General features: G+C 45.6%; 1 protein-coding gene across 1 annotated transcript in view; it reads left to right on the forward strand.

The window, feature by feature from the left end:
- Positions 1 to 25,366, forward strand: part of SYT3 (synaptotagmin 3) — a 384,737-nt gene that overhangs the window by 260,786 nt on the left and 98,585 nt on the right. Inside the window, exon 9 of the mRNA XM_078655302.1 lies at positions 3,928 to 4,057. Within this exon, the coding sequence (XP_078511428.1) occupies positions 3,928 to 4,057 (130 nt within the window). The remainder of the gene's footprint in view (positions 1 to 3,927; positions 4,058 to 25,366) is intronic.

Consider the following 25,366-nt stretch of genomic DNA (forward strand, 5'->3'; position numbering starts at 1 on the left):
ACTTAAAATAACACACAGCTTAAATGAAAATTAAATGTAAGTTATGTTAATACATGGGAAATGCACTATCAAACATTATGAAACCTGCATTAGTTAATGCTTTGCAGAGGTCTCTGTCTGCAACCAGAGAGCTATAGAAACGAACCCTGGTTGGTGCAGTGGCGAATAGTGAATTGTGTATGTTTAGGGCTAAAAGGTCTCAGTTTGTGAAAGAAAGCACTGTGAACATCTAAGTCATTATTTTAAACTTGCCTTAAACACAGTATAAGAAAGGTTGCTACAAAATCCGAAAAAAGCTTTAAGATAAAATAGTACCTCCATCATATAGATTTTAGGAATACCCAGACTGTATGTAATACAACTTTTTTTATCACTATCTTTTAACCCCTTGGCTGCGGCGGTAATTCCGCCGCAGCGCTAGGGGGGAGGGGCGGCCGCGCGGCACCGCCTTGCTTGTGACGGAACCACTCCGTCACGAGCATCGGGCGCGCTGTGCTTGTGACGGAGTGGTTCCGTCACGGCCCCGCCCGCTCAATAGAACGCACCGCGCGAAATCAGTGCCGCGCAGGCGCGGCGGCCGGGCCGTGACGGAACCACTCCGTCACCAGCACAGCGCGTCCGTGGCTGGTGATGGAGTGGTTTCGTCACCAGCATCGATGAGGTTAAAAAAAAGCACGCACTTCTTAGTTGAGCTTAGTTGCCCTTATGGTACCTCTCAAAAAGAAAAAGTGTGTGTCATCAGGAAGCTTCAACTGATTCCATTAATTAAAGACAATACCGGCTTCCAAGCACCTTTTACATTTGCAGATTGACCAGTTGCACACATTTACATTTCTTTCAGGCAAGCAGGCACCCTGGTAAGAAGGTTTGGTTAGCTGTCTGCCCCTCCCTCGGTTTCACAGGACAACAGGTCCCCTGAATGACACTTCAGCAGAAGCATTTCAACTATCAGAATTAACCGCCCAGTACGGTTCTCTTATCACAAAAAGCGAGGGGCTGTTTTTCTAAAAGTAAAAAAGTATGGGGACGTCTTGCCCCTCAGGTCCCCAACTTCAACCACTGGGTGGAGAAAAAGTTACGTCTCCGACAGCTGTCAAACACACTCCAGCAGTAGGCCAACTGGTGCATGACCAGACAGGTTCAAATCTGATGCAAAACACAACTGTCTGGCCTTTGGGCCATGACACAATTCTTACTGTAACAGTATATCAGCTATTTTTGCAGGTGTGACTGGTGACATCACGATGCACGACTCTCTGTAAATATAGCACTGTACAATGTTTCATGCAGCACAGCAGGTTTTCACACAACCCTGAGCAGTTAGTGGTAAGTCTGGGCTTTCGAGTTTGATAGATGGCCCACTGAGCTCCTGAGCTCCTGAGGACGCAGAGCCCTGCCTTGCTAAGCCCCGTGGCAGCCTGCCTGCCATATTTACGGATACTGGCTGAACGGGCACAGAATATTCCCCAATAGAGCTATTGCCGGAATAGCTGGAGCCCCCTTTTCTGTCTGCATCATCAACCGACCCAGCAAAGTTATGGCAGGGCGAGCGGAATTTTTTTAGTTTTATAGAAATAAACTCTTCAAAGTAGGACTTGTTCCTGAAAACAAAAACTCCTAGAGTTTTGTCTCACTGTGAGGGGACATTGGTATTAGTAAGACAGCAATGCCCTATCAGTAATGAGCAGAAACCATAGCGTCTGAAGCCTCACCCTAAGCAGGGCGTGACTTCGGTGAACACCGTTTACAACGCAACTTTTACAACGAACTACCTTTACCACGCAACTTTTACAACGTAAGTCGTTACAACGACTTGCACTGGGGGGCGCTCTAGGATAGGGAATAGTTTAATTTACTATCCAACACCTTCCCTACTATCCACGGGGACTGGAGTTGGAATAGTAAATTAAACTATTCACTATCCAGCGCCCCCCAGCACAAGTCGTTGTAACGACTTGCGTTGTAAAAGTTGCGTGGTGAAGGCATGCGTTGTAAAATCATGCGTGCTAACGACATACATCCGTGACTTCTGATGCCATGGAGCTGGCTGAGATTCAACCTTTGCCACATATTTGTGTGCAGTGACAATCAGCCAAGGGTAAGCTGCATAAAATGTGTGAATTCCTGGAAATTGCACGTTATGTGTGTGACTGTTGCACAGCCTTAAGCTCACCCCTTGCTTGTGCTTGGTGTGATTTGGCGCTAGGATTTCATGCAATACTGGGTTGTGCTAGTGTCGTAGTTCTAGCTTTGCCTGGAATCTTGGAAGTGCTGCTCCCGCCCCTTTGTAGACATAATCTGAGATTTGATGCTCTACAATGGAAAAGTATTTGGAACTGTTGTTGCATCAATTTCAGTTCAAGTATACCTTTTGCAAGCAAAAGTTGATCAGCGCTGACATGTGCTCTACTTTGCAACATAATACAATAGCGTGACGTCAGCAGCAACGCAAGACCTTAGTAAATCGTCCAAGTGATAACCTAACTGTGTCTATGTATGAGATCTCAGGTGCTCCATCATCAGGCAGGCATCTTTACCTTAATCAGGGTGTTCCTCCTAGGACCTAATTTGTAAAAAAGTGCTAGGGCTCATGTCAGGATGTCAGTGCAGCTAGCTCGACACACTTCCCCTGCCATCGCTGCCAATGACAGTACTAGCACAACTATTGCCATCACACTGCTACAAGTGTTACAACTGAGATAATTCCAGGTCTTCACAGTTATAATAACTGCATTCATTTTGAATGCATATTGAATTAATAAACAACTGTTGTTGTGCTGATCTCTAAATTAGACAAACAGCGCCACCATGTGGCAGACTGCCATAAGTGACAGTATTGGCAATTAAGTGCCGGTGACCAGCAGTGGAAACCACCAGCTCAAATTAAGCACTGGTTCCTCAAGAGACACCATCATGGTTAGTCCACCACTTTATTCATGCACCGGTGGCGTACGTATGTCCTCTGCATGCACATCTCTCCCCACGTGAAAAGAATCCTATATCTCAAAATGTAAACAGTGACCGAAGTCTGTTGGGCATATTACACCTCCTAAGGGGAGTGCATGATTTCGAGCTCAATTTGTGTGCAGGTTAATGACTTGGTAGCAGAGGTGCAGATGATGTATGTGCATGAGTGATTTGCTGGACCTTAAATTTGTGACAGTTGTAGTCAGGAAGAAGAGGAAAGTGACAAGCCTCTGGTGAGGCAGGTCAGGCCAGTAGTCAATGTTAAATGGCATTTGTGATGGAACAGTGATGGGGCGTAAGTCACAGGTTGCAAGTGGGATTGTGCCTTATAGTTGACTTCATTCATATTTTCTAACAGTGGACCACAATGGAATGTTTAGTACTTAACAGTATAGCCTTGCGTATCATACTGTCCAGTTACACCTTCTGTGTGCAGGATAAGCAGGACCACTACAATTATATGATTCTGTGAGCACTGCATTTTTCCGCATAACTATGGACTTGACACATTTACCACATCAGTCATCACTAAATGTTTTGCTACCTCAAGCAGATCAGAAGTTACTAAAAATGCAGGAATATGTGTTGCCGCGCAGTGGAAGGCCCTTCAAAAATATTGGCTGGTCACCTTTCCTTTGCCTATTGATAGTGTTCGGGTGTTTAACAGGTACTAATGATGTGAAACCTTTAACCATGAAGAGTTAACATAAGTACACATATCAGTATAATGAAGTAATATTATAACAAAGTGTGCCACATTATGCAGCTAATTTGCCTTTTCTTGCTGCATAATATAGTCAACTCTGCCGCATAATTTGGCCCTCCCCTGCTGCATAACTCCAGTGGCCCTGAGCATGAGCACACTGCTGCTCTACAATATAGCATTGTATCCTCTTATGCAGCATTTGAATGCATCCTCTGTCTACAGTCTGAGCTGAGACCATTTGCTTTCCTTTCCAGCATAGGGCACAACGAGGTGATAGGAATGTGCCGCGTGGGTAACGATGCAGACTTGCCAGGCAGAGAACACTGGAGCGAAATGCTGGCCAATCCCAGGAAACCTATCGAGCACTGGCACCAGCTGGTAGAGGTAAGGGACCAGAAACATGCATTGTTTATTTTGTAAAGTAATAAGTGTTGCTGCTCAAACTTTTGCCTGCCAAATATTGGAGTTGCCAATACTAGGTCTGCCTAGTCTGGATTTTATCTCATTCCTGTTTCATCCAACACCAGACACTCCCTGCCCCTTTATCTCACTCTTGTAGGTACTATTTCATCCCTGCTTTCTCTCCTTGTGACTGTTTTTCTGTCATCCTCTTTCTCTTTCTTTCCCCCTTTACTGCCCTTTTTTCTGTTATTTTGCGTCAAAGTGTAAAGATGGAAGAATACGTTCAGCCCCCTAGAAAAAGTATGCCAGTGGACCCTTCTGCAACCACCAGTTCAAATTAAGCACTGGGGTCATGGCTGAAGGTTTCAAGGATTACGTGATATTCACTGAAGGACATTTAATTAGGGTAGAAGAAGTATTGCTTCTGCTCTCAGCAGTTTCCAGAAGAGAAGGACCATGCATGGTTGTGGGAATCACCGTCATTAATGATTTGTATGAGAAAGTAAGAAGTTGATTTTAAAAAGAGGAGATAAAACGTTGTGGCTAACATGTTGTGCCTAAGGACAATACAAATAGGTAGAGCTAGAGTAGTCAAGGTGTTACTACTAAATTTGTGAACTGTACATATATATGCATTATACGCAGCCGCGGCAGGCAGTGGGAGTACCTGCAGGGCGCTGATGTGGCGAGGGGGAGGGGCAGGGTGGGGGGTAGTAATGTATGGATTACGGAGCTTCCCAGGTAAGTAAACATTTAAACAAATAAAACGAATTTCGTTGAATGCACTCCATCCCCAAATGCGATGCAGTGCGCGCAACAAAATTCGTTTTATTTATTTAAATGTTTACTTACCTGTAAAACTCCGTAATCCATACATTACTACCCCCCACCCTGCCCCTCCCCCTCCCCACGTCACCGCCCTGCAGGTACTCCCACTGCCGGCCGCGGCTGATTATACGTTACCCTTTACCTCTGTTACTCCCTCCTTAATCAAACCATAAACTTTCTTCCTTTGCACTTTGTAAGCTTTGACATTTTATGGGGGAACCCCTGCACTCTTGATGCCACCTGCCAGGCCACCCTTCTCCTGCACCACCTCCATACAATATCATTCATATAAGAAAGGGCTGTGTTGGATAGCACAAGTTCAAGCAGGGCAAGAAGACATGAGTCATCTTGGTCAGGAAATTGTCCATTCTCATTATCTCAAGCCCACCTTTCCTGCCAGTTCTCAAGCTCATGCTCATGTAATTTAATTAACTTTTTCTAACAGTATGTCCTATTATCTTCTCCTAATTGTATTGCACGCCTTTCTCCTTTTTATTATTATGATTAAGTGTCTCATTTTCTTCAGTTCAATTTATTTTCAGGAAATGACCTACACATTTGTCATCCTAACACAATGCAGGCTAGATGCTCTGTATGAATGATTTACATAAACCAAAAGTGGACGGTGTTTCCCAAAACAAGCAGTCACTATGCCCTGCTCCTTAGTGCTTGCCAGGCACACTACATGTGTTCTTATAGAACCATCACCCACATGCTAATCATGTGGCATGCTTCATCATCGGGTCCTTACCTGGTAAGGTACTGATTACCAGATGGGCGCAACTTCGCAATGGGAGGGACCACTTTGATATTCTCTGTGTTCTTAGTGGGATCTTAGTGGCACAGAAAAATTTACAATTATATCCAGGGAACCCTAACCCAGTGCTACAATCAGAGGGGCCCTGTTATATAGTTAAAAAAAGAGGCATTTACTGAGCCAGTGTGTCTATTCCAAGTCGATTTATTTTCTCTGCTTCGCAAGATGCGCAGATTACACCAGGACCTCTAAGAACCTTGTACCCCTAACCAATACTGAGAAGGAGTTATCCATCCACACTCATTCCATGCAAGATCAAGATATTGTAACCAACCCTTCTATACAGGGTGAGTTGATTGAAAACTGGAGATTATCTACTTCAAGAATCCTAAAAAGGAGAAGAAACACATAAACTAAAATAATCTGTTTTAGAATATGGGTAGTTTAAGCAATGAAACCTGTGGACTCCACTACAAACGGTTAGATCTTCAACCTTAAAGATACCATTGTCTATAAACCAGGTTAAGTGACCTGGTGTGTTCAAAATATCATGCAGTCATCTCACTATCCTAGTGTATTCACACAGTGAATTCACACATATCCACACACAAAGAAGAGAGTCAATACATGAATGTAAGTCAAAAAGCTCCTAGGGTTTTAGGTGAGGGACATACGTGGCAACGGAGATTATCCAGGCCTTATGGGAGCAAATGCGGGGGCTTCCTGGGATCAGAGGTCACACACTGTGAAAACCTGGGAGAGAGAGCCCTGCATTACTAGCAAAGAAGAATAAATATACCAACAAATAACCCAGGAGTCAGGGGCAATACTTACTGCACCACTGCTCAGCACGGACTTTCCAACCTAGCCCCATTAACCGCATATCCTGAAAGTGGTGGAGAGGCAGCTCAACCTAGTCATTAAATAGTGCAAAGTGTGCTCTGATGATCAGTTGCTCCTGGAGTCTTTCAAGAAAAATGGCTCCCGTGTGGATCATGGCGACCATCTTATAGCAGGTTTAACTGCTAAATGCACTAATGTTTCTATTCCTATTGATACAGCCAGGCACGGCATTAATTGCTGCGGATATATGAAAATCATTTCCTGATCCTTCCAATCTTGACCCAGAGATGGAATCACTAATAGGACTCCCAAAATACAGAGGAGATGCCCATTGAGGCTAAACCACTGTATTCGTTGGACTGCCCACATGAGTGGTGATGAGGTGGTCATCTCAACATTTCTAGCAGACCTGGATAGGCATGTGTTGGACTGGACTACAGTTGTAGCTAATCTGCCCTGAAATGTGATGGCCATCTTGAAATTCTAAGAATTGGCATCTAATACTGTTCAGTGCAATATCCTTAATTTAATTTTTGGAAGCAGAGTAGTAGTCATTTAGAAGATTGGCCATATGTTCGTGTAATCTAAAATAGACAGAAATTGGTAAATGCAGAGGATGCCAGCTCAATGTGTCCACTGGAAAAAGTAAAAAAATTAAATTGAGAATGTGAGCTCATGTGTCAATGGAATGTCCATGTGTCTCTGATATGTACGCTTAGCACTCTGTATGTGTACACTGTGAATCAATCCCTATTAGTATGTCACAATATGAACCTTGGGTGGATCACTTAATGACTCCTTACATAGATACCAATACTTGTTAGTTCAACTGGGTCCATGGAATGTCATTGTTCAGACCATGGATATGTGTGCCCAACATGTATATCCGCTATTGTTCTTTTTTCTAGAAGTAATTTGCTCCAGTCAGTATTGGTGAGGCTGTATGTGTTCTATAACGGTCCAATAAACATAATTGTGGGTGTGTTTTGTATTAAAGTAATGTGTGGCCTTCTTAAAAGTTGCTTTTCTACATCGTAAATTACTCCTTTGTCCACAAATCCTCAACTTTACTTTCCTCGTGGTCATGCCCACATATTTCTCATTACACGGCCATGTAATCAGATGCACTTCATTTGTGGTGTTGCAATTGGTGTGTACCCTCTGTAGCCACTTGAGTGTTAGTCCCGCTTCCAATTCTGTGCTCTTCTTAATGAAAAGGCAAACACAACACCCACTGTGTGCGTGATGTCCCATGACAGATGGAAGGTACCAAAAAGTTGTATTTATGTTCCTTTACAGTGACTAGAAGTTATGTTTACACGTGTGTACTAAGCCATCACACACATTTCAGTTACATTTGTTTGCAAACAGAAGTTTAGCCAATTATAGTGCCACAGTGTTGAGGATAAACCAGTTAATGTCAGTAATATTTTTAACCCAATTTTTGGCCTGGCTATATGTGGTCACACATACAAGTTCGTCTGTCTCATTTTTGTTATTGGCATGCTCTAGGCGGGCATCCCTGTTTTTGTTGCTAACACGTTTCAGTGACTTCCGGATGTTATGTTCTGGATACTTCTTGCCTTAAAAATTACCCATATGGTAGGTTCTCTTGTAATAGGTGGGAGTGAAAACTCTTGAATCTCAGGAGGATATTCCTGTCGATTGGTTTGTGTGTGTCAGTTATAATCTGCCAGTTCTCATGGATGATGATACCATCTAGAAAAGGGAGAGCTTCTTGCTCAACATTGTGTGTGAATTTTAAATATTCATTCTGATTGTTAAGCCAGGCCATGAAAGACCCGGTTGACTAATAGTCTCCGTCCTAAATGAGCAGCACATCATCAATATACCTCTTTCACAACTTAGGGCCTGATTACGATGTCGTTCGGAAGGCCTCAGAATTGGATTTGGCTTTCCTGGATCTGATTCATATCCCTTGTTTCCGACCAAATGGTACACAGGTCCGAACGACCACGTACGATGCGAAGATTGCGTACGTATCGACCAAATCGTTTCTGGAACCTGATCCTGTCTGTACGACTTGTTCTTAAATGAATCGTGCTGCGCAATGGAGCCCGATTCCGACGCAGCGGGTACGATGCACGATTCGGACAGCCACATCGACTTGGTCTCAGCAAGACGAAATGGCTGTCGGAATCGTACTTCCGGGGGCCTTAGCGGTAACCCTGGGTGGAGCTGGCAGAGTGCAACTACGCGGAGGTCCATGGAGTTCAGGGAAAACTCCGCTCCGCTCCGCCAGCCGCCTCCACCCCCCTAATAAATTAATAGTGATAACTTAATTAAAAAAAATAAAGTCACTTACCTGTATTGCGGCGTCCTCGAGCTGCCCTCCTCTTTATTTTTTTTTAATTAAGTAAACGCTACTATTTTATAATGGGGGTGGAGGCGGGTGAATAGTTTAGCGCGGGGGGGGGCTGGCTAACTCTGCTCCGTTGTAGAGTCAGAGATTTTTTTCCCTACTCCGCGTTCTCAGCGGAGCGCGGAGTAGGGAAATCTCTGCACATTCTGCTGGCAGAGCGGAGTGCTCGGCCTGCTCCTACCTAGCAGGCCCCCTTTCACCCAGGTCCCTGCGAATCTGTCACGGGGGTGCCCATGAGTCCCCCCCAATCCAACCTTGCAAGGTGTGGCAGGAACCATGGGGTGCCTGCCACAGTGTGTACGCTTTTCCTCACCCACCCTTTCCTGCTATCAATCAATCAATCAGGACACTTGTAAAGCGCACTACATACCTACATAGGGTCTCATGGCGCTAGGGGGTGCTGCTACTGATCGAAGAGCCAGGTCTTGAGGAGTCTTCGGAAGGCCAGTAGGTCTTGGGTCTGCCGTAGGTTGGTGGGGAGGGTGTTCTAGGTCTTGGCGGTAAGATGGGAGAAGTATCTGCCACCCCCGGTCGTTCTTCAGATGCGGGGGACTGTGGTGAGGGCGAGGCCGGTGGAGCGGAGCTGGCGGGTGGGGTGTAGAAGCTGAGTCATCAGTTGTGGTATGCTGGGCCGGTGTTGTGGAGAGCTTTGTTTGCGTGGATGAGAAGCTTGAAGGCTATCCTCTTGTTGACGGGGAGCCAGTGCAGGTCTCTCAGGTGGGGTGTGATGTGGCTACGGCGGGGGATGCCAAGGAACAGATGTGCTGAGGCGTTCTGGATGCATTGCAGTCGTCTCAGGAGCTTGGCCGACGTTCCTACGTAGAGGGCTTTTCCGTAGTCCAGCCTGCTGGTGACGAGGGCCTGGGTGACTGTTCTTCTAGTTTTGGTGGGGATCCACTTGAAGATCTTGCTGAGCATTCGGAGCTTGTTGAAAGCAGGATGAGGAGACGGTGTTGACCTGCTTAGTCATGGAGAGGGTGGAGTCAAGGATGACCCCTAGGTTGCGTGCGTGGTTGGTGGGTGTCAGGGCTGTTCCTAGTGTTGTCGGCCACCAGTAGTCATCCCAAGCTGAAGGGGTAGAGCCTAGGATGAGGACCTCTGTCTTGTCCGAGTTCAGCTTCAGTCGGCTGTTCCTCATCCATTCGGCGAAGGCCTTCCTTCCTTTGTGAAGGTTTGTTTTGGCGGTGTGAGGGTCTTTGGTTAGGGAGAGGCCCAGGAGAGCAGGCAGTTGGTGCGGGTGGTGGTCGTGGTGGTGGATGTCTCAGTGGTATTCGGGCGGTCATAACGTTGAAGCTGTCGTGGATGTCGGCGATCTTGCGGTGGAAGAAGGTGGCCAGCGAGTCGCACAGGTCTTGCGAAGGTGGGATGTCGTTGGTGTTGGAGCTGGGGTTGGAGAGTTCTTGCAACGATGTTGAAGAGCTCTTTGCTGTTGTGTGCGTTGTTGTCTAGGCGGTCTTTGAAGGAGGCCCTCTTGGAGGCTCTGATGAGGTGATGGTGTCTTCAGGTGGCGTTCTTGTGGGCTGCGTAGTTGTCCGGTGTTCGTTCGCGGAGCCAGTTCGTCTCCAGTTTTCGGCATGTTCGTTTGGTGGCCTGGAGGTCTTTGGTGAACCAGGTGGCTTTCTTGCTGGTGTGGCTGTTTGAGGGTTTCTTGAGCGGGGCGAGGGTGTTTACGCAGTTGTCGATCCACTGTCTTAGGCTACGGGCGGCTGTGTCTGGGTCGGTGGGGTCGGCGGGCGTCCTCAGGGCGAAGGTGGTGTTTAGCTGCTCTTCGGTGACTTTGCCCCAGCTGTGATGAGGCATCTGTTGGGTACGGTGGTGTGTGGTGGGCTTCTGGAAGGTGAAATGGTTGCAGTGATGTTCGGTCCAGTGGGGTTCGGTGGTGTGGTTGAAGGAGATGTGAGGGCTTGCAGAGAAGATGGGGTCAAGCGTGTGGCCGGCGGCGTGGGTGTGTGTTGTCACGAGCTGTCTGAGTCTGAGGTTGGCGAGGTTGTCGATCAGGGTGGTGGAGTTGGTGTTGTTGTTGTTCTCGAGGTGGAAGTTCAGGTCCCCGAGGAGGATGTAGTCCGTGGAAGCGAGGGTGTGTGTGATGATGAAGTCGGCGATGGAGTTGCTGAACTGTGGACAGGGTCTGGGGGGTCTGTAGATGAGGGATCCTCTGAGGGTGATGTTGGGGTTGGTGTGAATTTGGAAGTGCAGGTGTTCGGCGGTGCTGAGGGTGCTATGGGAGCCTGTGCACGCGTCGATACACAGGCTTCCATAGAATTCAATGGGAGTCCGAACGAACCGAGTCCGTAAGCATTCAGATGCATCGTATTCGCTCATTCGGACTCCCGGAGCATGTTTCACTCGGAAAGCCCTCCGGATCCAAGCTGTATGGAGGGCTTTCCTAGCGAGATCATAATTGGCCCCAAATGCAATCTATGAATGAGTTTTGGTCACACAGGATTCAATTACCTCTAAATGGTGCAAATAGAGGCATGCTATAGAGACTTTCTACATCTAGTCCAATCAGGACATTTCTAGAGGGGTCAAATGTGATATCAAGAATCTACAGCTAGAGGTCCTTTATATCCCTGATGGAAGTGGTAGTGTCTTCTTCCATACATCTCAGAAACGTGTCACTGAATAGAGGTTCTAATACTGAATTAATACCTGGCACGATGGGACACCAGGGACTGGAACAGTCCCTTTATGTATTGTGGGTGGAGTATAAAATGCTCGTATTCTGGAATTATCTGCTACCAAAAAATCTGCATCTTCTTTAGATATCCAGCCATTTGTCTCCCCATCCTCTGTGAGTGTGCAAATCTCAATTCTGAGACCTGCGCTTGACCATTTAATGCTAAATCATTGGGGTTGACCATTTCAAGGCTAAATTAACATTCTGAGATAATTGAGCAAAATATAAAGAATGGATGCAAGGACACAACCTTGCTGCATCCTTATATCAAGTCTAAAATAATCGGAACTCTTCATTAAACTCATATTAAATTTTGCAGAGTGATCCATACAAATGTTGTAAAAATTGAATAAGAGCAATATCGACATCCATGGTTAATAAGATGGAGCATAGCTAGATATGTTCACATGGTCGAAATCACTGCTGAGATTCATAAAAGCCAGATGAAGAGTCGCCATCCTATGTTCACCAATAATCAAATACAAATATAAACATTGTTGAGAGGTCCCTAGGCCAGCCCTGAAGCCATATTATACATCTGCAAAAATATAATTGACTGGTGCCGAAGTCCGAAATCTTCGAGGAGAAGTCTCTCAGCAGTTTTAGTTGTTGAATCAGCAAAATAAATGGGCCAATTGGGTCACTCTTGCTCCATTTTTAAAATCCTGGTAGGGTGATGGATTGTGCTGAAGAAAAAGGCAAGTAAGAAATGCTTGCTACATTTAACAGATTTGGTATATGAGAAGGTCATAACCTATTATTATGTTAATAGAGATCCCTTGGAATTCCATTGAGTCCTGAAGCTTTGCCGAAGGGACTATTTGTTATTGCTAAGAAAACCTCCTCAAGTATAAAAACAAGTTGGGTATCCACAATTATGGGGAACAAAACATGGTCAGATGCACTCTGGAATTAATAACAGTAAATGTTAGAATAGTGAGAAACCAATTGATTCTGGAAAATGTGAACATCTTATTAGGAACTAGAAGTACTAGTAAAAAAAGGAAATTACACATCCCTGGACGTGCTTGTCTGCGTCAGCTCTTCGTATGCATTCACTCTAATTATTTGTTTCTTTTTAAGCAAATATGCCTTTTTATTTGGTTCTCCGGTGAATAACCTTCTCCCTATCTCTTGGTGATCTATTCAAGGCAATGTGAAGTTGACTGTTAGCAAACGAGCAAGTGGAAGGAGTAGTTTCTGTCCTGTAACTCCAGTTCTGTAGTAGGGGTATCTCTGTTATAGTCATAATCTAGTGAATAGTCCCGCCCATGTGCGTGAACCCCGGAGCAATCAAAAATAATCTCTTAAGGTGTCGAAAAATGCAGAACTGCACAGACACTTAAGAGAGAATTTAAAGACAGATAATGCAGCCTATATCCACAGGCTACACTGTCCAGTACTTCAACTAGAAATTCCACCAAAAATCCACAAACAGCAAAGCCTGTCCAGATTTCCCTTGCTTTAACAGCAAAAACCCTCTGGAATGATAGAGAGAAAGACCTGGACAGACAAGCCCCATAGGCTGCCATTATGTGGCTCAAAACAGGATACTGTGCCTTTAAGAGAACCTTCCAGAACTTCACAGTATCCCAGAATGCACTGCAGGTCCCTTTTACTTTCAGTTCTTTTTGAAGGCGTAACACGCCAGACCTGTAGCATTCCTTACATGAATATCTCTCTCCACCAGAGAGGAGGGCGGGCCCTTATGACTATAACAGAGATACCCCTACTACAGAACTGAAGTTACAGGACAGAAACTACTCCTTATGTAGTAAGGGATCTCTGTGTATAGTCATAATCTAGTGAATAGAATGGCAAGCCCATCCCCACACCAAAGCGGCGGTGGAAAAAAGAGAAAAAACACCACTACTGTGCGAACAGATTTCGCAGCGAAGCCTGCCCAACCTGAGCGTCTGCCCTGGCATCAGTGTCCAGGCAGTAATGCTTAGCAAAGGTATGGACCGACTTCCAAGTGGCCGCCTTGCAGATTTCTGCAATTGGAACATTACGGAGCAAAGCAGTCGTGGCAGCTTTGCCCCTGGTGGAATGAGCCTTAGGTTTACCCCCTAAGGTCTTACCAGCTTTTTGGTAACACAACTGTATACAGGACACAATCCACCTAGAAATGGACTGTTTAGAGGTAGGAAGACCTGTCCTGACTGATCCATAATTGATAAACAATTGGTCTGACCTACGAATATCCTTGGTTTTATCCAGATAAAATTTCAACACCCTCCTGACATCCAGGGAATGCAGGGACCTTTCCGCTGGAGAGGAAGGTATCTGAAAAAACGTAGGTAAAGTTATGGTCTGGTTAACATGAAAGTCAGATATAACTTTAGGAAGAAATTTAGGGTGAGTACGCATGACAACCTTAGCAGCATGAAATACAGTATAAGGTTCTTGGCAACACACCGCCTGAATTTCACTCACCCTGCGGGCCGATGTAATGGCCACGAGGAACGCCGCCTTCCAGGATAGGTGCTGCAACGAAACCTTATGAATAGGTTCAAAAGGCTCCTTCATCAATCTGGACAGCACCACATTCAATTCCCATGAAGGCGAATTAAGCCGGACAGGAGGGAACACTTTCTTCAAGCATTCCAAAAAGTCTTTGATCACAGGGATCTGAAAGAAGGAAGTCTGTGAAGGGCATTTCCTGTAGGCAGTCAACGCAGCCAGATGAACCTTAATGGAATGGACATTAAGGCCAGACTGCGCCAGATGTAGAAGATATGGAAGGATGACATCTTCCTTACATGTCGTCAGGTCATAGTTCTTAGACTTGCACCAGATACAAAACCTCTTCCACTTGTAAGCATAAGAAGTCCTAGTGGAAGGTCGCTTAGTCTCCTTCAGTATGTCCATGCAATCTTCTGGTAGATTCAGATGGCCATATTCCACTATCTCAGGAGCCATGCCGCCAAACTCAAAGACGAGAGGTTGGGGTGCAACATCTGCCCCCCGAACTTTGTGAGAAGGTCCGGCCTGCACGGCAGCCATATGTGAGGAAGGAGCGACCGATGAAGCAGGTCCGTGAACCACCACTGTCTGGGCCATTCCGGGGCAATCAGGATCATCCGCGCCCTGGACTGGGACAGTTTGATGAGCACTGCCGAAATCAGGGCAATGGGTGGAAAAGTGTACAGAAAGCTGTTCGACCAGTTGATCCATAGCGCATTCCCCAGCGTCCCTGGTTGGTAGTACCTGGAGGCGAAGTCTTGGCATTTGCTGTTTTCGGCGGTGGCGAAAAGATCTACATCTGGAGTCACCCACCTTGCGAAGACTTCTCCTAGTACTTTGTCGTTTATGACACATTCGTGGTTTTTCTGGATCAGTCTGCTCAGTACGTCTGCCTGAACATTCTGCACACCTGGTAGATGGGTGGCCGTTATCGTCAGTCCTCTGGCCAGAAGCCAGTGCCAGATCGCCTGCGCCTCCCGGCGACAGAGTGCGCGATCTTGACCCCCCCTGCTTGTTGAGGTAATACATCGTGGTCGTATTGTCTGTCTGAACAAGCAAAGAGTTGGTCCGGAAGGACGGAAGAAAGGCCTTCAGTGCCAAGTGAACAGCTCTGAGTTCCAGGAAATTGATGTGGTACGTGGACTCCATCTGGGACCACGTCCCTTGAATCTGTAGGTCTCCCGAGTGCGCCCCCCAGCCGTGGAGAGACGCATCCGTCACAATAGTCTGCGTGGGAATGTCCTTGTGGAAGGGAATCCCTCTCCGGAGATTCTCCGCTGAACACCACCACTTCAGAGACTGAAGAGCATGCAGAGACAGTCGTATCTTGTCGTCCCAAGATCCTTTCCTCTGATCCCACTGATCCTCCAAGCACTCCTGCAATGGTCTCATGTGCAGCCGTGCGTGTGGCGTGAGAAAGATACAAGAGGCCATCGACCCCAGTAGAGAAGACACCGTCCTCACTGTTGTAGATGGAGCGGTCATAAGAACCTGAGCCTTCTGAAGGAGTGATAATCCTCTCTCCTCCGAAGGAGACACGCTTGCTGACAGCGTATTGATGGAGGCTCCCAAGTACTGTATGCACTGGACCGGAGTCGGGACAGACTTGGACATGTTGATGTGCAACCCCAGCTTGTTCAAGAGAACGCACGTCTTCCGGAAGTGCGCTTGAGCTTCCGAGAAGGAGGAAGCCTTGATCAACCAATCGTCCAGGTACGGGTAGACAAACACCTTGTTTTCCTTAGGTGTGCGGCTACCACTGCCATGCACTTCGAGAATGTCCTGGGCGCAGACTTCAATCCGAATGGCAGTACTGTGTACTGATAATGATTGGCGCCGACTTGGAATCACAGGAACTTCCTGTGTTTGTGTGCAATGGGCACATGGAAGTATGCATCCTGTAGATCTATGGCACACAGCCAGTCTCCCTGTTGCAGCTGAGGATAAATCTGATGCAACGACAGCATGCAAAACTTCTCTCTGCGAATCCACTTGTTTGCTTGTCGCAAATCCAGAATGGGCCTGAACTCGTTCTTGTCCTTCTTGCGGACCAGAAAGAACCAGGAGTACAGACCTCTTCCACTTTGAGACAGAGGTACGTCTTCTATCACACTTTTCCTCAACAGGATATCGGCCTCTGCCTGGAGCTCGCGCAGCTGAAACTGTTGTGACCGAAGACTGTATCCATTGCAAACAATATTCAGCACCCACTTGTCCTGAGTAATTTTTCTCCACTCTGCCAGAAAAAATTGGACGCTTCCCCCCACCGAAGCGGGTAACGGATGTAGGGGAAGTAACAGCTCAGGATTGAGACCCGTCCGCGCCCTTGTTCGCTGTAGAGGACTACTGACCTCCTCTACCCTTCTGGCGTTTCTGGAAGGGCCTCCGGAACTGCTGCTGTTGTTGCTGCCGTGATCCGCGCCTCCTGTGGCCCCGTCTTGACCTCGTCGAGGATCTGTGACGACTGCGCGACCTCCCTCTCCGTCCGGAGCGGGATCGTGACTTCCGTGGCTTTGGTCGCCCTGCCGGTTCCACCGGGACAGGAGACTGTGGCTTGGGTGGTCCCCTCGGCCGAGGGGTCCCCTTCGGAGGAGTCGGGTACCTGGGCAGGGAAACTGACCTCGGAGGAAGCGGGGGAGGCTTGTCAACCAGCAGCTGAGGTTGAGGCTGAGGCTGGGGCTGAGGCCGAGGTGGTAGAGGTGGAAGAGGAGGTGGGGTAGGGACCCGCTGAGGAAGTCCTCTCGGCAAAGGAGGTGGAGGCGTCACTGTCCCCGGCTTAGGAGGGGTATACACAACGGAGTACACCGAGCCCGGTGACCCACCCTCCTTATCAGGCTGGGATGTGGGAGAGTCTCTCCTAGGCACTTGACGCCTGCCAGACTGACTCGTGGTGCCCAAACTCCTTCTGTGCCGTTCCTGCATTGAAGAACGGCGACCCGACGGCGAGCGTCGGCCCCTCGACATCGAACTGTGCTTCCTCGATGGCGAACGCCTGTCCCTCGACGGCAAACGCTTCCGCCTAGACGGCGACCTCCATCGCCTCGACGTCGATCGCCTTCGCCTTGACGGCTTCCTGTGCCTCGACGGCGATCTCTTCCTCAACGGCGATCTCTTGTGCCTCGACGGCGATCTCTTGCGCCTTGACGGCGATCGCCCCCTCGACGCTGAGGATCCCCTCGACGACGACCTTCTCCTTTTCGCCAAAGGCAAATGGCGGTGTCGCCACGACGGCGAGTGGCGATGCCGGGCCACCCGTCGACGTCGAGTCCTCGATGCCGACGACGCAGATGAGGACGACGACGAAACCGTCACCGGTGATCTCGACGGTGGTCTGTTTAGATCCCTCGACGTCGAACGTCGACGCCGCTTCGACCCAGAGCCCTGGGGAGATGGGGAACAGACTGTAGTCATCCCTCTCGACGCCGTAGTCGGTGCAATCGACGCCGATGGAGAATGGGGACGCTTGCTGGACTTCCTGCCTCTGGGGAGCCCCCCAGAGGCCTCAGCACTGGTAGATGGAACCTGCCCAGACCCACCTCGTGCTTGCAGTCTTCTCTCCTCCATGCCTTGGAGCATGATCTTCTTTCTGTCTCTCAGGGTCCTGGTGGTAAATCCCTGGAAAATCTCACACTCATCAGGGTTATGAGAGGAGGGAAGGCAGAGGATACACACTTCATGTGGGTCAGTCTTGGCCTTCTTCCTGGAACACTCCGGGCATTTGTCAAATAATGCAGGCATATTCGACAAAAAGACTGCCCCAAAAGCACACCAAAGAAGAAATAACCAAAGTACTTTGAACAAAGCACCAAAAACACTTGAAAAAGTGAGAAATCACAAAAACAAATCCCAAAAGGGAGAGCTCAATGCTCCAGGGTCCTGCTAGCAGGAGCCGGAAAAAAGAACTGAAAGTAAAAGGGACCTGCAGTGCATTCTGGGATACTGTGAAGTTCTGGAAGGTTCTCTTAAAGGCACAGTATCCTGTTTTGAGCCACATAATGGCAGCCTATGGGGCTTGTCTGTCCAGGTCTTTCTCTCTATCATTCCAGAGGGTTTTTGCTGTTAAAGCAAGGGAAATCTGGACAAGCTTTGCTCTTTGTGGATTTTTGGTGGAATTTCTAGTTGAAGTACTGGACAGTGTAGCCTGTGGATATAGGCTGCATTATCTGTCTTTAAATTCTCTCTTAAGTGTCTGTGCAGTTCTGCATTTTTCGACACCTTAAGAGATTATTTTTGATTGCTCCGGGGTCCACGCACATGGGCGGGACTATTCACTAGATTATGACTATACACAGAGATCCCCTACTACAGAATTAAACCACATCAATGTTATTTAGAGATTTGGAACGAGGTGACTTAGACAAGATATTGTTGACAGTGGAACTAATCAAAAAATAATATATTATTTTGGTAGATGGTCTAAGAGCCAAACAATCAAAAAATCATTAAGGCATATACCCTATGCTTTACGTTCAAAATAAATACAGGGATAAATACATTTCTTCTTTTTTATTCTGAAGACTTTATTGATAATTACATACAGCCAGAACGAGTAGAGGACTCAAAAAATACATCTTCAATCTGAGGCCACCGGTCTTGATAGATTCACTTCAAGGAGTGACAGATCTGGGTTGAGGGTTTGAACTAAAGATGTAATGGATAGGGTGTTATGATCCAAGTTCAAGGATGGAGCGATTAGAAAAACAGTCTATCATATCCCTTAAAATAAAAATATAATTAATACATTTTGATCCACCTCTACCTGCAAAATTAGGAGTAGTATTATCTAAGGTCATTAATATTTCTGAAGTTTCCATTCCCCAAAAATTAAAGCACTTCACCGTGAGAGTCAGGTGGCTGGTAGGAGATGGGATTGTTATTACGTAGAGAAAAGGGTTTTTACCGGGCTAAGTTGTGACCCTTTGTAACAATAAAATCACTACCTAAAATTAATGAAAAGTGGACTGTTACACTAAACTTGTTATTTGTTACAATATCATTGATTTTTTGAACTACAAAATAGTATTGATGAGATCATTGGAAGATAAATTATCTAAATATCAACCAACACAAAAAAAAGACCAGCTTTCTATGTTATTTGTAACACTTCACAGTTTTAGGATACCCTAATCCTACATTTTGGTCTACCCTTAGCTGTGCCTGAGGTAGAAGGAATAGCTGGAATATTTTAGAAGGTAGAGCCATCACAAAATATTTCTGAAATGGCCCATGGGACTTGGAATAAGATAATGTCCTAATGATTAATTAATGAAATCAAGTGCATCATTGCTAATTTGGAGGATAATCATGCAATATTACGTGGGTGTAACTTTATTACCCCATGACTTGAGAAGCACTGCTAAAGCCATGAACAGGAAATGGAAGTGATGTTCCAGTTGTCAAATATAGAGAAATCAGACTCAGCAAGAACTCAACCATTCTTATTCATACCCCCAAGCATTGCAAATCTATTCTGCATGAGAACATGATGATCTGAGGTAAAAGCAGATGTGGAAAAATGAGGAATGAGATTGGGCATATAATGGGCCATAAAGTACCCTAGTGGAAGGGGTTCTGATCAAGCACTTCGGTTGTTTGGCATTATTGAATCTAAAAACAAAAGGTCTCTCAAAACAGCCTGGTTCCTAAAACTATTCACAATACAATCTTTGTAGCTGTGCTTGGGAGAGGGTACAACCTAAGCAGTCCATCTAGCAAATAAAACCTTGTCACATACCATCAAATCATTATTCGTCCTTCGTCCTTATTCACTTGCAATGTTCAACATTTCGTCCATCATTCCCTTTCGTTTTGCTTTGTTCGCCCCAAGTTGGCAGGGTATGCCCAGACGTGGGTCCCTTGCTCACTTTGCCACTGGATTCAAGCTAGCCTGGCTGATTAGCCAGAAGCCGGTCCCAGGATGCTTGTTTCCGGTCCAGGGAAGACATGGCTTGGCAGTTCGGGCTGGACTGTTCCCAAGAGGCACAGGGTCAGACTGATTTGCAAATGACTATGTCTTAACTGGGGTGGCGGTGTGAGCTAAAGAATGATGATGGATTAAACCCAGATCAGTTGAACGGGGATGAGTGCTTACAATGTCCAACACACCGTCCATCATCCCCTTTGGTTTTGCTTTGTTCACCCTAAGTTGGCAGGGTATGCCCAGACGTGGGTCCCTTGCTCACTTTGCTACTGGATTCAAGCTAGCCTGGCTGATGACGGCTGATTAGCCAGAAACCGGTCCCAGGATGCTTGTTTCCGGTCCAGGGAAGACATGGCTTGGCAGTTCGGGCTGGACTGTTCCCACGAGGCACAGGGTCAGACTGATTTGCATATGGCCTTGTCTGAACTGGGGTGGCTGAGTGAGCTAAAGAATGATGATGGATTAAACCCAGATCAGTTGAGTGGGGGTAAGTGCTTGCAATGTTCAACACTCCGTCCATCATCTCCTTTGGTTTTGCGTTGTAATCTTGACGCCATTAGTAGGGTCTCGGGCTCATGCAAAGAAGGGCGGGCTCAAACCTGTAGTGCTGTGCTGCCTTCTTTACTTTATAAGGAGGGGACAGGCACAGATATGTCAAGTGAAACACAACTGATATCCTGAACATCAGCTTTTGTTACCACGGGTACACTACACCACACACAACACCTATCCTATTGCTGATTGTTTGTAGAGAAGATAAAGGGACAATGGACTCCCCCACAGACAAGCATGTATTAACATATTGAATGTTCCTTCAAAGTTGCCCATACAGCTCTTTCTAAAATGTTAATAGACAAGGTCGAAGAATCTTTATTGCCCACGGGAGGATATACGGTGAGTTTCCTTTTTCTCATTCGAAATATGATAAATGAGAAAGCAAGGACTCGAGGGTGGGCCCAGCCTTCTCGGGCCTCTGATGGGCTTCAGATCCGCCGCCCTTAGCCTGGGCGTGTCCAGCGCAGTGGGGCAGGTGGCATCCCTAGCAGCACAGGTCGGGTAGAGATGCACCCCTTCCCCACCAGCAGCAAATGAGTTGTTCCGCGCAGTGGGACACGTGACTGTCTGTAGTAGCACAGGTCAGGTTGGAGTTTTCAATTCCCTCCGTCCTGCACCAAGGCACTGTGGGAGATGTAGTCTGTCCCCCCTCAGCGTCTCGCCCCCACCCGACGAAATGATGCATGACCAATCTTACAATCTACAAAGGAGGTCGGAAATGTGTTTCTTTTTTGTTACCCGCAAGGTTTGAAAAAAGATAAGAATATTTTTAAGCTCACAATAAATTCCAGACGGTTTCTTGAGAAGTTGCATCTGGAGCATATGTAAACATTTGCTCATAATAGACATTACATGTGTACGTTTCTAAATCGGAAAGTGCGCTTCAAAAGGGTATTTGCAGTTGCTTTTCTTTTATTCTTCAAAAGAAAAACATAAATCTCGTGTAGAAACCCCTTCCTGCACATCCACACCTATTTCTGGGTGTTACCATCCTTTGCCCACACCCCCTCCCCCGAAAACGGATGTACTTCTTTCCTAAAAAGCAGTAAATCTGTTACCTTACCCCATGTGAAAGTACCTACAAAGTCGTTGCAATTACTCAAAACACCACGTTTGTGGATATTATTCAACCTTTTAGAGGTTCCTTACCTTGCACCAATCCTTACTGTGAAGAAATTTACTGAGACATAACATTACCTCACAATGGTGTAATTTTAAGTGCGAGGAAATCAATTTTTGAATACGAATTTGTGTTTTAGGAACTTGAAAGTTGAATGTGTACTCATAAACGTTGCTAACTCATCACCTAAGCACCTCGTAGGTACATACACAACATTGAATTCAGGCCTGAATTTTTCTATTGGCAAGAGCCAGTAAGATAGGGCAACAAATTGATTTCACACTATTGAGATCTCAATGCGATTTACAAGTCACATATTTGAATTCAGGCAGGGTCGACTTAGCCATTCATCCTTCTGATACAGATATAGTTTGATTGGGTAGAAATATTCTACATAAAATGTTGTTTTTGGTTCTATTTATGCCTGTGTTCATATCAAAAAGAGAAAAAAACAGGCAGTCTACTGACAGTACATATAAAACACAAATAATGAGTTCCAATATGGCCACGGCTAGTGTCAGGTGTACAACCGAAGCAACTGAAATCCCAGGAGAGTATTCAGACTTCTAGGAAGGACCACACATCTCAAATGGAAGGGACAGCGAGGAAATGCTTTCATGGCCAACATCAATTTACCCAAGGTCATCACTACCTCCAAGAAATGCCAGGCAGACACTTGGCTCAGGAAGTAATATATAATGCTTGGAATCACTTAAGCAATCTGAAAACCCTGGGTGAAGGTGACGACGGCTTGCCAGGTAGCGCTGCTGCTCAGTGGAATGATCAAGGATGAAATAAAGTGAAACATGGGAATTATGTTTGCCAGGAGAAGTGGACCAAGCACAATACGATATACTGGATGGGATCAGCAAAATTTGAAAAACACCATCTGATTTCACTATAAGATAGAAATGTTAAGATATGTGAAAAGATCTTGGCCAACAGACTATAAGCGGTGACACCATGTGTGATGCACAGACTGTGAGTAGGAGCTATAGCCAGCAAACATGGAGGGCCAGTATGTTAATCCGAACATACCTATTGTGTCAAGTTGAAGATTGAACATATGGAACATACTCAAAAAATGTACTTCATCCCTATACGCCGATTAAACATTTGACCTTGGCCAGTGGGATTAATTTACACCAGGGCAGACTTTTAAATTAGACCCAAAAATAATTCAGCCAGTTTATTTATTTATAAAGTTTTATATAGCGCGAACAAGATAGTTAAGTTGTATCTCAGTATTCTGTGTTCATTGTAGAACCTAGACCTCAAAATAGTTCCCAATACATAAAGGTATCCAGAAAAGATGCCACGCTCAGCCACTGACCCCGTCCATAGACTCAACTACCTAGTACGCACAATGGAAATTAATGGGTTAAAATAATAGAGGGGCATCTGATGCGTCTAAGAGAGTTGATTATGCAGCTAACTCAAATTAAATGGCCGCACAACAGATGATGGTGCCCACAAAAGATTTTTTAAATGTGATAAGTAAATGTGCTAAGATAACGATAATTTATAGAGCTACTTGGTGCTACAGAAGGATGAAACTTCGCAGACACTGTAAGATTAAAGTTGGTTACAGACCCAAGGACAGGGGAATTACTAGATATTAAGGCCCTGATTTCAGGTTACGGGAGTAGGATGAGTTGCTTAAGGGAATTTTCCCATAGGTGCTGCTCTTATCCATCAATTACAATTACCAAGAGATGAGATAAACACCTACTATTCAGACTTGAGAATGAGGCATTACAGGTAGAATCTACATTTAAGTATTCCATTATGTTTTTTCCAACCCTTTGATGCCAGGACATTTATCAGAACTAGGTAAATGTTATTGACTATGTGGCCTATTCAATGTGAGGATGAGGATCACAAACCAAAATTAGAAAATGAGCCATGAACTAGAAATCTCAAACGAAAAAAGAAAAGGCTGAACAGTTAATCAAGATCATTACAATATACATCCCATTCTCCTTTGTATAAATAATAAATACAGGCAATAAAACATGCTAATGCTAAATGTATTTTAGTGGTTCCAAGGCGGATGAATGAAGGACCTATCTTGAGGCACTTTGTTCAGGGTAAAATAAGCAGAATCGAAATAGAAAGTGAAGAGGTAAGAGGTTTTCAACCTAGGCCCTATATCCTCCATATTAATATTTATGTAGCTATGGAAATCCTGCAAGACCTTTTCCTGAGCATTTCCATTTACTACTTATTTGTATTATTTTGAAAGGTTTGGGTTTAAGGGACTAGATGGGATGGCCAGGCATAGTAACAGTACATTATTAAGTTCATTATAAGAAGTGTATAAATATTAAATCTATAGGAAATACTTGTTTACATTTTATGTTATGAAGCAAAAATAAAGCATGCTAATTTCAATAATACATGAGTCTAAACATCCTCCCGCATTTATGCTACAGACAGATCTATGGCTCACGTCATCTTTCTCTAGAGACAGAAGCTTACAAGTTCCTAATTGGATTTATTGCTTTCATACATATACTTATTTGGACACACAGCCTTTATGCATTGGATTGGCAAGACGAGGCCACAGGTATTTAGGATGATCCGGGTTCAGGAGTTACCCACCCATGATAGTGTATGTGCACCGTGATAGGGGCACCTGTTGAAGGCTTCTACCAACCTTCTTAGCATGCTAGTGGAGGGAATAAGGTGACACTGTCTGCTTGCGGGGAAACTTTGTGCCCCTGGATCACTAGAATGATACTGACTGCTAAGTGACTGTGCTGTACTATAATATGTAATACTAGTCACGCCTTCGGTGCTTGAACACTCATGGAATTGTCGATGACACCTCATAGCATATATGCTGTTTGATATGGACGAATCTGGGCATGCTGAGATACACGGGAAAGAGTATTGTATGAAAGCGTGCGAAGTAACTTGTTATAAAGTTGGATAATTAGAAATTGAGAATTGGAAATGGATAAAAAGACCTGAGTCTAAATGGTAGCTTACCTAGTGATATTGCTGGCAGTTGCTATCAAACCCTACTGTCTTGTTGTAGTCTTAGTACATCATGCTGCTCACCTATTGCTGCTCTACTAAGAGACCATCTCAAAGGGTTCTTGTAAAAGAATCCTTAGGGAGGGATCAATTTGGAATCATATAGGAATTACTAGGCGTATAATGTGCATGAACGTCTTTCTCCATGTTTAATGCTGCATTCAAGGGTGTGCATGCATGTGGAAGGAAGAGGGCGCATTGCGGTTGGAGATGGTGGACTGCAGTGACAGGCAAGAGGGGTGTGATCAGGAGGCAAAAGTGGGGAAGCAAGTTGCAACTGTGTGTACTGTTGAGCGAAGCCTATTGACTTCAGTAAGCGTGCCAAAGTGCCTGGATGTTTCTACTGAATCTAGTTGGGGAATATGGGTTCCTAGACACTACATTTAGCACAATAAGCAGAAAAAAACAGGGGATTACCCTCTAGATAAAAAAATAACACCTGAGACTCCCTACAGTGTTTAAGGAGCACCTGGACCAAACATAATTTGCCTTCTTAGCAGTTTATAGTATGTCCACAGAAGTCTACCAGCTGGATCAGTGGTAATCATTTTGGAATTTGACCACTGAATCTTTCACTAGGGAGAGACTCTTAAGATGAAGCAAGTATGGAGAAACAAAGGGAGTGGAATAGAGAGGAAGAGGCAAAGACAGACTGGGGGGAGCGATAGCAAGGCGCTGAGTGAAAAATAACAGGGAG

This window comes from Lissotriton helveticus, chromosome 7 (genome assembly GCF_964261635.1).
Source record: "Lissotriton helveticus chromosome 7, aLisHel1.1, whole genome shotgun sequence".
Taxonomy (NCBI): Eukaryota; Metazoa; Chordata; class Amphibia; order Caudata; family Salamandridae; genus Lissotriton; species Lissotriton helveticus.